Source organism: Bubalus kerabau, chromosome 1 (assembly GCF_029407905.1).
Source record: "Bubalus kerabau isolate K-KA32 ecotype Philippines breed swamp buffalo chromosome 1, PCC_UOA_SB_1v2, whole genome shotgun sequence".
NCBI lineage: Eukaryota > Metazoa > Chordata > Mammalia > Artiodactyla > Bovidae > Bubalus > Bubalus kerabau.
In genome coordinates, this window is record NC_073624.1 from 46,235,935 (window position 1) to 46,249,380 (window position 13,446).

Consider the following 13,446-nt stretch of genomic DNA (forward strand, 5'->3'; position numbering starts at 1 on the left):
ACTGGCGCGGTGGCCCCAGCGAAGACGCCGGCGGGTTTCTTTGTGGCGGGGGTCTGTTCTAGCAGAGCCCTGGGTGTTGCCAAGAGTGGCCGCAGCTGGCGGCAGTTTTTCCCAGGGTTTGAGCCCGAAGTGGGGGTGGAGGGATGTTGGGGCTCCCCCGGCTTGGGGGTGGGGGAGTCGCACCCCTTAATTTGGCCGAGAAAAGTGGGAGATGGCAGTGGCCACCCCTGTACCTTGCCCGCCCCGTCATCTGGCTCTGCCCCTAGTCGGCCGTGAGGAGGAGCCAGTTAGTGCACCTGCTTCCCTGAGCCTCAGTTTCCCGCTGTGTAACCACCGTCCTTGTCAGGGGCCAGGAGGGCTGGGAGGGGGCTGGCTCTTCCTTTCTGTAGGCCTCTTGGGGATTCGGTTTCCCTTTCTGTAAAATGGGATAAACTCGCCCAAGTCAGATGAACACCTGTAGGACAGACGTGGGTTGCTGAGAAAGCCCAGGACGGAGAAATGGAGTCCGGAGAGCGAAGTTCACCCTCGACTACTCAACTGGTCGAAGGAGGGGCTCTGCAGATCCCAGAAGCCGAGTAAGCTAGCAGCTTGGGAGAGCGATGGTCCCATTGGACCCCCTACCCACGTTGTTGGAAGAAGTTAGGGAACGGCGCATCTCAGTGGGCCCTCCATCTCCCCGCCCCACCCCACCCCGCCAGCTCCCTAAGAACCGGACGGATGGGGTACATCAGAAGGCCCGGTGGCGTGGGGTAGGTGCCGGGCTCCATGACTCCCCAGTGGGTGGCGCTCACGGTTTCCTTTGTTTAGTTTCTTGACGACTGCCCTAGAACAGTTATTAATAGATCGGTGACTTGCCATACACCACTTGCATAGCTGAGTCCAGGAATCCTGTTTTCTGTTCTGTCTCACTTTATGACGGGCACATTTTATTTTTAAAAAATGCATGAAGGGTTCTTGTTGCAAGCACCAGGTGTCACTATTTTTATATCTTCGTCCAAACTTTGGGCTGGAAGGTGGGTGTGGCTAGAAGCTTGGTTCTGGGAGTCAGTGAGTCTGTGTCTCAGATGTGTGCCTGAGGAGGATGGGCTAATGTCCTCACCATATTCACCTGGAGAAGCACTGGTTGGTGGCCAGTGTATATCCCATTGGATATCCTGCCAGGCTGCTCAGATGGTCTTGGTCTCCTCGTGTCCCTCTGGCCCAGGGACACCAAGGCTCAGAGGTAGGGGGACGTGGCCAAGGTCACCAGAGCTGGAAGGAAGTGGAGCTGAGATGTAGACCCAGTCTTGTCTGACTCAGGGCTGTGACTCTGTCTCCAAGCTACCTGGGCTGCTGTGGAGAGCAGCAGAGTGGCTGGGAGACTAAGGGCTCATGCACAAATGGGAAATTTTCCGGTTGATGGAAGAGAGTGGAAGGAAGAATATAATTAAAATTGTGTATAATATTCCAGAGTCCAACCCTCTTGTCTACTCCACCCCTCATCACAGCCAGCTGCCTGGGAGCTGGGGGCTGGGACAAGGGGCCCTTTTCTGGGACACTGACCACAGCTGGGAGTCAAAGAAGCTGGACCTAGAACCTGATGAGAATGGTTTTCTTGTCCAGACCTCAGCCTCCTCACCTGTTAAGTGAGATGAGGCTCCTTTCCCCCCCCCCATATATACCTAGTTTATTAAATTTATATAGCAAAGTTAAGTCATCAAAATGACATTAGCACCTTCCTATGACATTCCAGAGAAAGTGTGTAAAATATAACTGGCTCAAATGTGTGATTAGTCCTTCAGCTGTGTCCAACACTTTGCGACGTCATGGACTGTAGCCCGCCAGGCTTCTCCGTCCATGGAATTCTCCAGGCAAGAATACTGGAGTGCGTTGCCATGCCCTTCTCTTGGGGATCTTCCTGACCCAGGAATCAAACTGTGGTCTCCTGCATTTCAGGCGGATTCTTTAGCAGCTGAGCTATGGATCAAATGTGTAATATGGGTGTTTCCAATTCTTTTCTACAAAGGATTGCTTTAACATCACTTGGAATTCTGTACCACTTTTAATAACTAATGCAACACTTCCCTTAAAAAATATTATTTTCTGACTCTTTGGAGAGGACCTTGATGTTGGGAAGATTGGAGGCAAAAGAAGAGGGTGGCAGAGGATGAGATGGTTAGATAGCATCACTGACTTAATGGACATGAGTTTGTTTGAGCAAACTCCGGGAGACAGTGAAGAACAGGGAAGCCTGGCACGTTGCTGTCCATGGGGTCGCAGAGCCGGACACAACTTAGCAACTGAACAACGATGTTATTTTCCAAACCTTTGAGTTGAGGCTCCTTCTCTGCAGAGGACCTGTTGAGCGTGGCAGGAGCACACAATGGGCCCTGGACCAAAGCAATCCTGTGTCCCCACCCTGCCTCTCCGCACCCCACATCCCTTTGTCCTCAGATGCTAGGCTTTCTAAGCCAGATCTCTGAGAGACAGCCAGGAGCCGTGTCCGCCTCCAGTGCTGCTGATTCAGCCCTTTTCCCTCTGGTGGCAGCAGCAGGGGAGGGAGGAGAGGGCGGCTCCCCTTACTTCCCTCCCTCTGCAGCCCTGGCTCAGTGCCCTGGGAATGCTGCCTGGGACAGGGCCACATGGAGGGCACAGCCAGTGTGGACCTGATCACTTTCCCAGGGTCCACAGTGCTTCCATCTGCATTCCTTTGGGCTGCTTTGGACCCCTAAATAGGCCTGGGTGGGGGGCACTCCAGGTGGGCTTGTGAGAGGGAAGCAGCACAACACTAGAAGTCGGGAGAGTCGGGCTCTCATCCCAACTTAGACTCCAGTCTGATGTGTGACCTTGAGCCAAAGACTTGCCGTCCCTGAGTCACAGTGTCCCTGCTGGACAGAATAAAGGATTGGATTATATCACCCCTAAGGGTCCTTCCAGGCCTGGATATTCTGCTGTGTGATTATCCCCCCGAAGTAATAGAAAAACAGAAGCTCAGAGACAAGAGATGGTCAACAACACACAGCCAGGACTGTTCCCTCCTTCACACTTTGCCCAGCTGTGAGCAGGGCCTGAGGGTTAACGCCCAAAGCCCCAGACTTCAATAAACCCCCCTTAGGTCACTGCACTCTTGTGCCATCTGAGAGGCACAATGTCACCACCTCTCTCTGCCCAGGGGACAGACCCTGAACTGCAGCCTTTGAACACAACCGTACCCAGTTGGGTCATCGTGGGAGCTCCTTCCATTCTGTAGGGTCGTGGTTCCTCTTCACTAACTGTGTGACCCTGGGTGAGTCACATCAGCTCCACCACTAGCTCCTTTTCCCAAGGCTGGGGTAAGAAGAGTAGAAATAATGGATGTTAATACCCTTTGGGTGACAAAAGCCCCTCTGAAGATGAAGTCTGGCACAGGCAGTAAGTACTCAACAAATGTAGAGGGGGCTATAGGGCGAGAGACCTATGAGAGAGTCTTTGTACAGGGGTCTCTGGCCCAGTGAGCCAGGACTGCAGCCTTTGCAAAGCCTCCTGCAGCCTAACCAGAAGGAAGCAGAGGCAAGACCCTTTCTGGGGCCCTGGGGTCTTCTGTACAGGCTGCCCTCCTGCGAACTTGAGAATTATTTCCGTGGCTCTAGAAGACCAGGAAGATGGATAACATGACAAAATTTCCAGGCAGAGTAGGACTTTGGTGTCCATTGGAGGTGGAGCTACTGACCTGGTTGCCACTGTTAGCTGATCCCCAAGGAGATGTGACCATCACTCAACATACACTTACTAAGCTTCCCCTTGTGACTGGCATGGAGGATGAGGCTGGGGACTGGAGTTCTACAGAAAACCAGGGCCTGAGAGGGGAAAGGACTGGCCAATGGGTGCCCGAGCCAGGATTTGAACCTGCGGTAGCTGGGCTGGTGCCCATGCCCTCTGTATGCCTCCTGCCTTGGTGACTCCGGACTAAGGAGCCCTTCAGCTTAGGCTGGAGCCTTCCCCTTTCTGAGCAACTTAGAGGGCTCCTGCCCTTACCCTTTCAGGGGCTTGATTTCCCAGCCCGCACGTCAGGAACCTCAGACCCCTTCCTGCTGGAAGTGTATAGGGTCTCTGAATTAAACAAGACCCTCTAGGACTACCAAAGAGTTAAGCAACGGGAATCCACCAGCTCCCTTCATCTCCGCAGAACCTAGAGGCTGGAGGGGAGGGAGCAGGGAGGAGGGGCAGTGGGAAGCCAGCCTGCTCCCTCCGCCCTCCCTCCCTCCCTCCTCTCTGCCTCCATCCCTCCCTCCCTCCCAGGCCAGCCCGCCAGACCTGGGGGTCTGGGCCAGCAACAAGTTATTATCATCATTGCAAACATGGATCAAGGAAACAGAGGCTGCCGGGAGGCCCGGGGTCCATGAACTGCTGTACGAGGCTGTCGGACACTGAGTGAGTGATGGGAGGTCCTGCAGCTTCCTCCAGCAGGGCCAAGGGGGTTGGGGTCAGAGCCTGGAATGCCTCTCCTTCCTTCTCTCTTCCTGGACATATCTCGGGGCCCTGCTCTCTCCCTCTGACCCCGGCCAGCCCCTCTAGACTCTCTCTTTCCCATCCCTTCCTCTGACTGAGATTTTTAGCACTGGTGAAGGGCTGCCCTCCTCCGATGCTCCTGGCTTGTGCCCACTCCTGCCTGGACGGGCACTGAGTCTGCTCCAGCAGGGCTTGACTCTCCCTCGACTCCGAAGAGGCCCCAGCTCCATAGTGGAGGCAGCAGGGACCCCCGAATCACCCCCATGGCATGGTCCCTCCACTTGATGCCTGCATGCCACCCTCCCCCAGGGACAGCCAGTGACCACGGCTGTGGTTATTACTTTTGTTAAAAGCTGCTTTGCTTCCTGCTTCCTGCGTCCCCCTCCCCCCACTCCAGGTCACAGTTCTGTGTCACAGATATTTTGACTCCCAGCTGTCTGGCTCAACAGAAATGTCCCCAGACCATGCCAGTTCTCTGGGAACAGTTCTGCTCTTCCTGTCCCATACAGGACTAGGGGAGAGGTCATGTTGGGCAGCAGAGAGAGGAACAAAAGTTTAATTAAGAGTCTTTTACCAGAGAGGTGATTTTCCTGCTTTTAAATCCTCCCAAATAACCTGGTGGGGAGGTGGTGTTGTCTGCTCCTTGTAAAATGTTAAGGAGCACGAAGCCCAGAGAGGTTAAGCCACTAGCCTTAGGTCACAACAGCTTGCAAACCATTCTGGAATCTCAGGTCTGATTCTAAAAGTCTCACATCTGTGGCCAGGAAAGAGGGGATTCTGCTCTTCTCAAAACCGCTGGGGTGTGTATTATAATTTACAAATAAAAGGTAAGGGTGATAATCTTGGCCAGAGTGGGTGCTGTTCCCTGAAGACCTGACCTGCCTTACAGAGCAGAAGGAGGAAACCAGTGCAGGGTGGGGGTGGGGAACAAGGTCACCTCCAGGAGAGGGTGATGACTCTGGAGGCTGCTGCCCACTGCTACGACCGAGCTCTGGGAAGCGGGGAGGGGAAGGGGGCTGGTGCAGGGAGTGCTCCTGCCCCTTTAAGACCCAACTCTTCCGTGCTCAGGTTAGGATAGAAGGGCATTTAAAAATAATAATTTTACCTTCTCAACCCGTATTAACCACAGAAAAATATTTTTGAATTGTACTAAATGTTACAGGAGAACAAAAAGGAAATAAACAAAGAAACGCCAGAAGTGTAAAAACCAGTCTGGTTTCAAAAAACTAGTTTCTGATCCTGCGATAACGTGTGCCAGCCCCCAAAGACTGCCACCACCTCAGAAGCTCTTTGCCTGGCTTCCTGCCCACCAGCCTGGCTTGTCTCCAGTCACTGCTGTCCAGGCTACCTTCTGCCCCTCCTCTGGAACTCTGGATCCCTTCTTGGCCAAGGCCAAAGACAGATCCTCACAAATCCTTGGACTTCCTTGTTCCTTTAAAATTTTCCAGAACTCCTGGGTTCTGTTCCTTAATTCCAAATTACCACCCTGGCAGCTGATTGGCAGGTCTAAGATAATTGACACAACCACCTTCCAATGAATTTTACTCTCTCCTGCTCCCTCCCTATAGGGCTTCTTGGGTGAGGTTGAGCTGTGTAAGTTGTTGACTGCACAAAGATGCTGAACAAGGAGGTGGGCTGACGCCATCTACACATCTTCAGTGTGCGTGACTGCTGGGCTTCTTTTGTCTGTTTCTATTTAGTCTGTCCCAAGGGGCTCCTTCTTCTAACTTGTATTCCATTGACTATGGAGTCCGTGACAGGAAAACAAGGCCGAGGGAGATTGGGAGTGTGGGAAAAGCGTTTTACAGTCTCATTGGCTATGTCACATGGGCAGCAGGGCATCTTCCTCACCCACCCCAGCAAAGACCTCCCAGGAAGGACCTTCATCTTCAGAAGGGGTCCTCCTCTGTGGGCCCACGTGTGGCAGAAACCCCCAGGGAGTGGAGACTCAGACTCCAGGCCCTGCACTACCACAGGTCTCTTTGTGAACTTGAAGAACTTGTCTTCCTGTGTAGGCCTCAGTCTTCTTGTCTGTTAAATGGGGCACTAGTGCTCCCTCCCTGGGTTACATCAGGAACACCCATGCTGCAGGTGTTCACTCTAGGCATCAGCAGAGTGTAGATCTTCAGGTAACTATATTCCTGTCCTTCCTTCCTGCTCCAGGTCGCCATGGGGATGGCTGCCCTGGGCCTCCTCTGGGCAGCGCTCCTGCTCCCTCTCTTGGTGTCTGGACTCCCCACCGAGGAGCCTACCTCTGGGGAAGCTGTGGCTTCTAGTTCCCCTGGGTTCTGTCGACGGTGCTGTGACTCTGAAGACCCCACGGTCCTTGCTGATGCTGCGCATGCATCCTCAGCCTCTCCGTCTGCCCTCCCATATGTGCTGCCTGAGGTCAGGCCCTACATTAACATCACCATCCTGAAGGGTGAGGACCCACACAGGACTCGGGCTGGACTGGCCTGGTTGGCATCAAGGAGGGCATGTGGGAAGATCTCTTCCTGGGCCTGGGGGAGGTGAGGTGAGAGGAGCAGGAAAGACCAGGACATAAAACTGTCTCAGACCCTTTCTTTCATTCACACATTATATTGAGTACCCACTATGTGCCAGGATCATTCTGAATTCTTGGAGGGAGTGTGTACAAACCAGACAGAGATGCCATGTCTGTGGAGCTTCTGTTCTAGTGAGGAAGGCACACAATGAGCAATAAACATATCACCCAAGTTAAAGAGATGGTTGGTGATAAATGCTGTGGAAGTGCTGAGGTGGAAAAAGCACTGGGAGTGCAGGTGTGGGGCACGGGTTGCATATTGAATGGGGGTGGTCAGGGGAGGTCTCACTGAGAAGGTGGGGAAGAAGCCATGTAGATACCTGGGGAAGAACATTCCAGGCAGAGTGAATAGCAGGTCACTCTATTCACAGAGTGAATAGTGGGCCTGGTATGTTTAAGGAGCAGGGGACAAGCAGAGGAGCTGAGGTTAGAAACAAACTGTGGGTTTCTTCTCTGAGTGAGATAGGGAGCAAGGGAGGGGTTGAGCAGACAAGGGGCCTGACCCGGCTTAGGTTTCAAATGGATCCCTCTCATTTCTCCTGGAGACTAGGTGGTGGGAGACAAGGCTAGAAGTGGGGAGAGCTGTGGGGACCCCCTGAGCCATTCAAGTGAGAGCTGACTCCCTGTCCTCTAAGACCAGACCCCAAGAGAGCTACTTCTGCTGTTGGGGGCTGCGAGCAGCTGGTCAAACTCCCGGGGCCGGGCCCTTGACATTCTTACCTCCGTCTTTGCTCACAACAACCCTGTGAGGGCGGTATACTTAATCCTCCCACTTTGCAGATGGGGAAACCTGAGCCTCCGAGAGAGGAGGAGATCTTCTGGGGTCACACCACTATTCAGGGGCAGAGCTAGGATTTATGGGGAGGAATGCAGAGGACCACTCCACTCCACGGATCTGAGACCCTCTCTTCCTCTCCCCGGTTTTCTCACCACCTCACACATCACCCCTTCCCCAAGGCCAGCAGAGCCCTCTGTGTGAGGTTAACGAGGTACCTGGGTGTCAACAGTACTTCCCCGTCATTGTCCTCCATAAAATCCCATGTCACCTCTCCTGGGCCACCTCTCTAGCTGCCTGTTAGGTGGGTGGGCATCTGCTGTGGCGGAAGGCACCTTTCACCTTCCCTGGGTCCCAGCCGCAGCTCTTCAGCTTCCTTGCTGTGTGGGGCAGCAAGGTCTCTTCCTTCCTGGGCTCGCTGCATCATATATAAACTATGACTACCATCCCTCGGGACTGGGATGAAGAAAGTGCTCTGCAACCTGTAAAGTGCAGGGCATGTGATGAGGTAGTTACTTCACCAATGGGGCTGGTGAAGAAGACTTCTGCAGAGACCTTGACTCCCCGCTCCTTGCTTCTCTCCAGGCTTCTCCTCCGAGGGCCTGTGCCCTCTTTTCTGCCTCTTCCTAGCAACATCGCTGTGGTCAGAGGGGGCCCCGGGAGAACACAGGGCTGTCCGTTTCATTCAAAGGGATGTGACTGAGGGTGATTACTGGCACTGTGACAGGCAGCAGCAAAATATTTGGGATCTGTTTCCTCAAGAAGCATAGCTTCCCAGGTGGCACAGTGGAAAAGAATCTGCATGCCAATGTAGGAGACGTGGGTTCGATCCCTGGGTCAGGAAGCTCCCCTGGAGGAAGAAATGGCAATCCACTCCAGTATTCTTGCCTGGAAAATCCCATGGACAGAGGAGCCTGGAAGGTTATAAGTTCATAGGGTCACAAAGAGTCGGACATGACTGAAGCGACTTAGCATGCAGAGTGGCACTTACCTGGTGGTTCAGTGGTAAAAAATCCACCTGCAGGAGATGCAGGCTTGATCTCTGGGTCAGGAAGATCCCCTGACAAAGAGAATGTCAGCCCACTCCAGGATTCTTGCCTGGAGAATCCTATGGAGAGAGGAACCTGGTGGGCTACAGTCCATGAGGTCGCAAAGAGTTGGACACGACTGGAGCAACTTAACTTGCATGCATGCCGCCCTGCTCCTAAGCCGTGCCATGCCACCCAGGCGAGTCCCTTCACCTCCCTATGAATGGCGGTGGACATGGTGTCTCCTTTAAAGGGTCATTTGGGGCAGTGATGCCTGGCGTGCAGTAGGTGCTCAGTAAATGGCGGTTCCTCTGGCCTACCTTCTCTTGGCAGGGTAGAGCCTTCTGCAGATGCTTAGAAGCAGCCCTGGGCACCTGCCCTGACTTTTCCTCTTCTTGTCCCCACAGGTGACAAGGGGGACCGAGGCCTGCTGGGCTCACCCGGGAAGCTGGGCAGGGAGGGTCCCCGGGGGGACCGTGGCCCCCAGGGCATCAAGGGTGCCAAGGGGCAGGCGGGCAGCCCTGGCAGTCCATGCCAGACACGCTTCTCGGCCTTCTCGGTGGGCCGCAAGACAGCCCTGCACAGCAGCGAGGGTTTCCAGCCGCTGCTCTTTGACACGGTCTTCGTGAACCCCGATGGGCACTTCGACCTGGCTGCCGGCCACTTCGTCGCCCCGCTGCGCGGTCTCTACTTCTTCAGCCTTAATGTGCACAGCTGGAACTTCAAGGAGACCTATGTGCACGTGGTGCACAACGACAAGGCGGCCGTCATCCTGTACGCGCAGCCCAGCGACCGCAGCATCATGCAGAGCCAGAGCGTGATGTTGGCCCTGGCACCTGGCGACCGCGTGTGGGCACGGCTCTTCAAGCGCGAGCGTGAGAATGCTGTCTACAGCGACGACATAGACACCTACATCACCTTCAGCGGCCACCTCATCAAGCCCGAGGACGATTAGTGCCTCCCCTGGGGCAGCTCTGGCCTGGGGTGGCTGTGGGCAGGTCTGTCTCCTGTGGGGGCCTCAGTTTGCCCATCTGTAAAATGGGCCCCTGACCTAGCATTCTGGGCAGCCTTCCTCCTCTTTTTTTTCCCTCCATCACCCCTCCTAGCCTGTTCCTGCCTCTCTCCTCTTGAACATTTTAAGAAACCTCCTAACCTAAATCTTCTAGAACTTTCCCAACCTTCTAGATCAGCCATTTTCAAACTTGAATGTGATACAAATCACTGGGGCATTGTGCTGAAATGCCCAGGACTGGGCCCAGGATTCAGCATTTCTAGTACATTCCTGAGTGATTGCCGGTGCTGCTGGTCTCTGGAACCCCACTTGAGTAACCAGGTCCTACAGCTTTCACAACATTTTGATACTTTCCAAACATTCTGGAATCTTCCCAACATTCTGGAATCTTCCCAACATCCTTAAATTTCATCTTTCTAGGATACTTCCTCCTTTTGTCTCTTGCAACCTCTTCCTTCTCTCTGAACTCCTGTCTGCCCACCACATGCTCACCCATAGTGCGTTTATTCAGTTGCTGAACATTCACTGATCACCCTCTCTGTGCCCGGCTCTGGGAAGGCTGAGGCGAAACAGACACAGGCCCTGTTTTTGGGGAGCACCCAGTCCAGCTGGGGAGAGGAGACACAGAGGATCCTGAAAACAGCCCCAGAGAACTTCTTGGGGCTCTGATCATATACATCTGTGTTATGGGCATTCAGGAACTGTGGCCCCTCATTACCCACCACTCAAGGCTGACAGGTTAGGGTACCGAGGCAAAATGGGTATCCTCTGCCTGTTCCTTTCTTTTCTGCCCCATGCCCATCCTTTAAATCAAACCCAGAGGGACCTTGGTCAGGGGACAGGTGCTATCAGGAGAGGACCCAGGGGTTTGGAGGCATTTTGGGGTAAGGCATCCCCTGAAGAAAGAAGCCCAGACCAAGGTCCCTACACAGCTGGGATGGATGCCTGCGAGGGCTCCTACCCACCACCACCCTCAGGGCATGCCCTCCCTGCCTTGCTCCCTGGTGCTGTCAGGGCCGTGCACAGCCCTCTCTGCCAAAGCTGCCTGGGCCTCCATCCTCCTAGGCTTCCAGCTGCTGTCAGACACTAATGTCTGTCCCCAGGTGCTCTGACCTCCTTGGTGCCCCTCGCCAGCCCATGCCCCTGGCCCTCCACACTTTGTTAAGGTGCTGAGGCCCTGCTGCCCAGCAGAGCTGCCTCTGGCTGCTGCTGCAGTTACAAATGCCACTGCCGGGCAATGAGCCAGGAAGGAGGGCACTGGGCTTTGGACCCCTCAGCAGGTCTGGGGAACTGAAGCCAGTCATGTTCCAGGTCAGTCCGGGGATGCTCCTCTGAGCCATGATGCTGAGGGAGGCACTGGGAGAGGCTGAGGCCAATTGAGGGACATCAGGACTTCTGTCCTTTCCCTTCTCCCAGGGTGGGTCAGCCTGGAGGCCCCCAGCCTTCCCCTTCCCCAGCCCCAGGTGGCTGGAATCTCTTCCTAGAAGGAGATGGCCTCCGCCCATTGGTGCTTGTGTGGACTTGGGGGCAGAGGTGACCCCGGTGCTGGTCTCTGGTGCTTACTCCTAGCCAAGGGAGCCATGGCCACATGGCTGGGGGGTGGCAGCAGGGCCTGACCTGATGCCTTGAAGGCCGGTCCTGTGCAACAGCCCCAACCTCCCCAACCTGACTTCACCCCTGCCCTGCTTGACCAGTGTGATTAAAGGTTTTATGTCCTCTTGGCAACTCGGGTTGGTTGGTTCTGCTCTGTTTGTTCGCCCACCTTGGGAGGCCGGTGTGCCCCATTCTGCTGCGCCCAGGTCCAGGGCTCCAGAGGGACCCAGGCAGTCCAGGGATCTACTACACGTGCTCCCCAGCCACAGAGAAGCCAGCACCTCTGGTCACTCACCCAGCCTGTGCGCCTTGGAGGCAGTGGAGCCAGCTGAGTCTGCTGTGCCACTCCCTGGCTGTGGCCTTGGGAAAGTCCCCATGTCTCTGAGCCTCAGTTTCCTTGTCTGGTAAAATGGGAATGCTGATTGTCCCCCTTATGGGGGTGGACATAAGGATTAGAAGAGAGGTTGCCTAGTGAGAGCAGTGTTCATCCTTGGAGCCACAACTGTTGAGCACCTACTGTGTGCTGGGTACCCCACCAAGCTTGGAAGCTTCAGTGGAGGCGGGCATAATTCATCACCTCCCAGTGGAGAACACCCATGGAGTTTGTGTTCTAGTGAGGCCCTTGAACGTGCAGAACAAACCACAGATCCTCACTTGGGTCTTCGGTCTCACATTCTGTGTGTAATGTTTACTGGAGAATCACTGGATATTCTCTGGAGGAAAGTGCTGCACATCATACAAAGAGCAGTCTTTGTGAGTTCTGACTTCTGAGTTAGCACAGCAGCCACTCACATAAAGATACTTAAAGTCATCTGTGTTGACTCCCCTTACTGGCTTGATGGCGGTATCCTGTGCTGCCCGCGTGCCTATTGCTGTGTTCAGTGGTCCTCTCGGTACCACGTGGAAGAGGATGCTATAAAGACAAGCCCACTATAACTGTGCCAGGATTCCCAGGATTCACCTGAGCCTGTGGCCACCCAGGCAGAGGGAGGCACAAACCTTTGCTTTCTTAGAGCCCATCTGGCCTCTTAAGGAGGTTTCCTACCACAGCTGAAGTTCTCACAGTTCTCACGTAAGAGGTCCTAACAGGGCTGCTCAGGGGAGGAAGGCCACTGCATGCTCTTTTTTATTTTTTGGCCATTCCCCATGGCCTATGGGATTTTAGTTCTCCAACCAGGAATTGAACACATGCCCCTTGAACTGGAAGCACGGAATCTTAACCACTGGACAACCAGGGAAGTTCCCCAACTCCATGCTCTTAGCTCAGGCTCTGTTGAAGCATCATCGGCCTCACCAGCACCCCTGCTTCAACCCTGGTGGTAAAGGTCACCCCCAGTGCCAGGCAGGAGCCTTCTGTCATGGACATCATGAGGAGCTGGTTTGTTGATTGTTGTTTCTTAGTTGCTAAGTTGTGTCTGATTCTGTGATCCCATGGACTGTAGCTCACCAAGCTCCTCTGGCCATGGAATTTCCCAGACAAGAATACTGGAGTGGGTTGCCATTTCCCTCTCCAGGGGATCTTCTAGACCCAGGGATCAAATCCATGTCTCTTCTTGGCAGGCAGATTCTTTACCGCTGAGCCACCTGGGAAGTGGTTTGCTGGTTACTGAGACAGAAAAGCTTTTGACATTGCTTGCCAAGCACCTGCAGGACTGAAATTTGTCCTTTGCAAACAGAGGCCAAAGGTCCTAGACGTTTCCAGACCACATGAGTTCAGGGCTCCGAGACCAGCAGCCCTCCACTGCCTCATGAGTGTCACCACAAACATGTCCCTCTGTGCTTCAGAGGTGGTCTCTGGTCTGTCTGGGCCAGTTGTTCCCGTGGGATCCCAGTTCTTGACTTGGAGGCGTATCGTCATCAGTGGTGGTTAAGAGCCACTCCATCTTTGTTATGGAGACTCTCCCAATAGGTAAGGTTTTGGTGGGGATTGAGCAAGGGCCCTGGAAAAGTGGAGGCCCCCCAGCCTGCTGCCAGGTCTGTGGTGACATCTCCAGGGCATCAGCAATGCATAGTCCCAGTAACCGCA

At 54.3% G+C, this 13,446-nt stretch overlaps 1 protein-coding gene across 1 annotated transcript; it reads left to right on the forward strand.

The window, feature by feature from the left end:
• The first annotated feature begins 4,251 nt into the window (after nt 1-4,251).
• Nucleotides 4,252-11,963, forward strand: C1QTNF6 (C1q and TNF related 6). Its single transcript, XM_055566175.1, has 3 exons — nt 4,252-4,389; nt 6,631-6,889; nt 9,223-11,963. The coding sequence occupies exons 2-3, from the start codon at nt 6,637-6,639 to the stop codon at nt 9,768-9,770; spliced, it is 801 nt and encodes a 266-aa protein (XP_055422150.1). The 5' UTR covers nt 4,252-4,389; nt 6,631-6,636; the 3' UTR covers nt 9,771-11,963.
• Nucleotides 11,964-13,446: the final 1,483 nt, after the last annotated feature.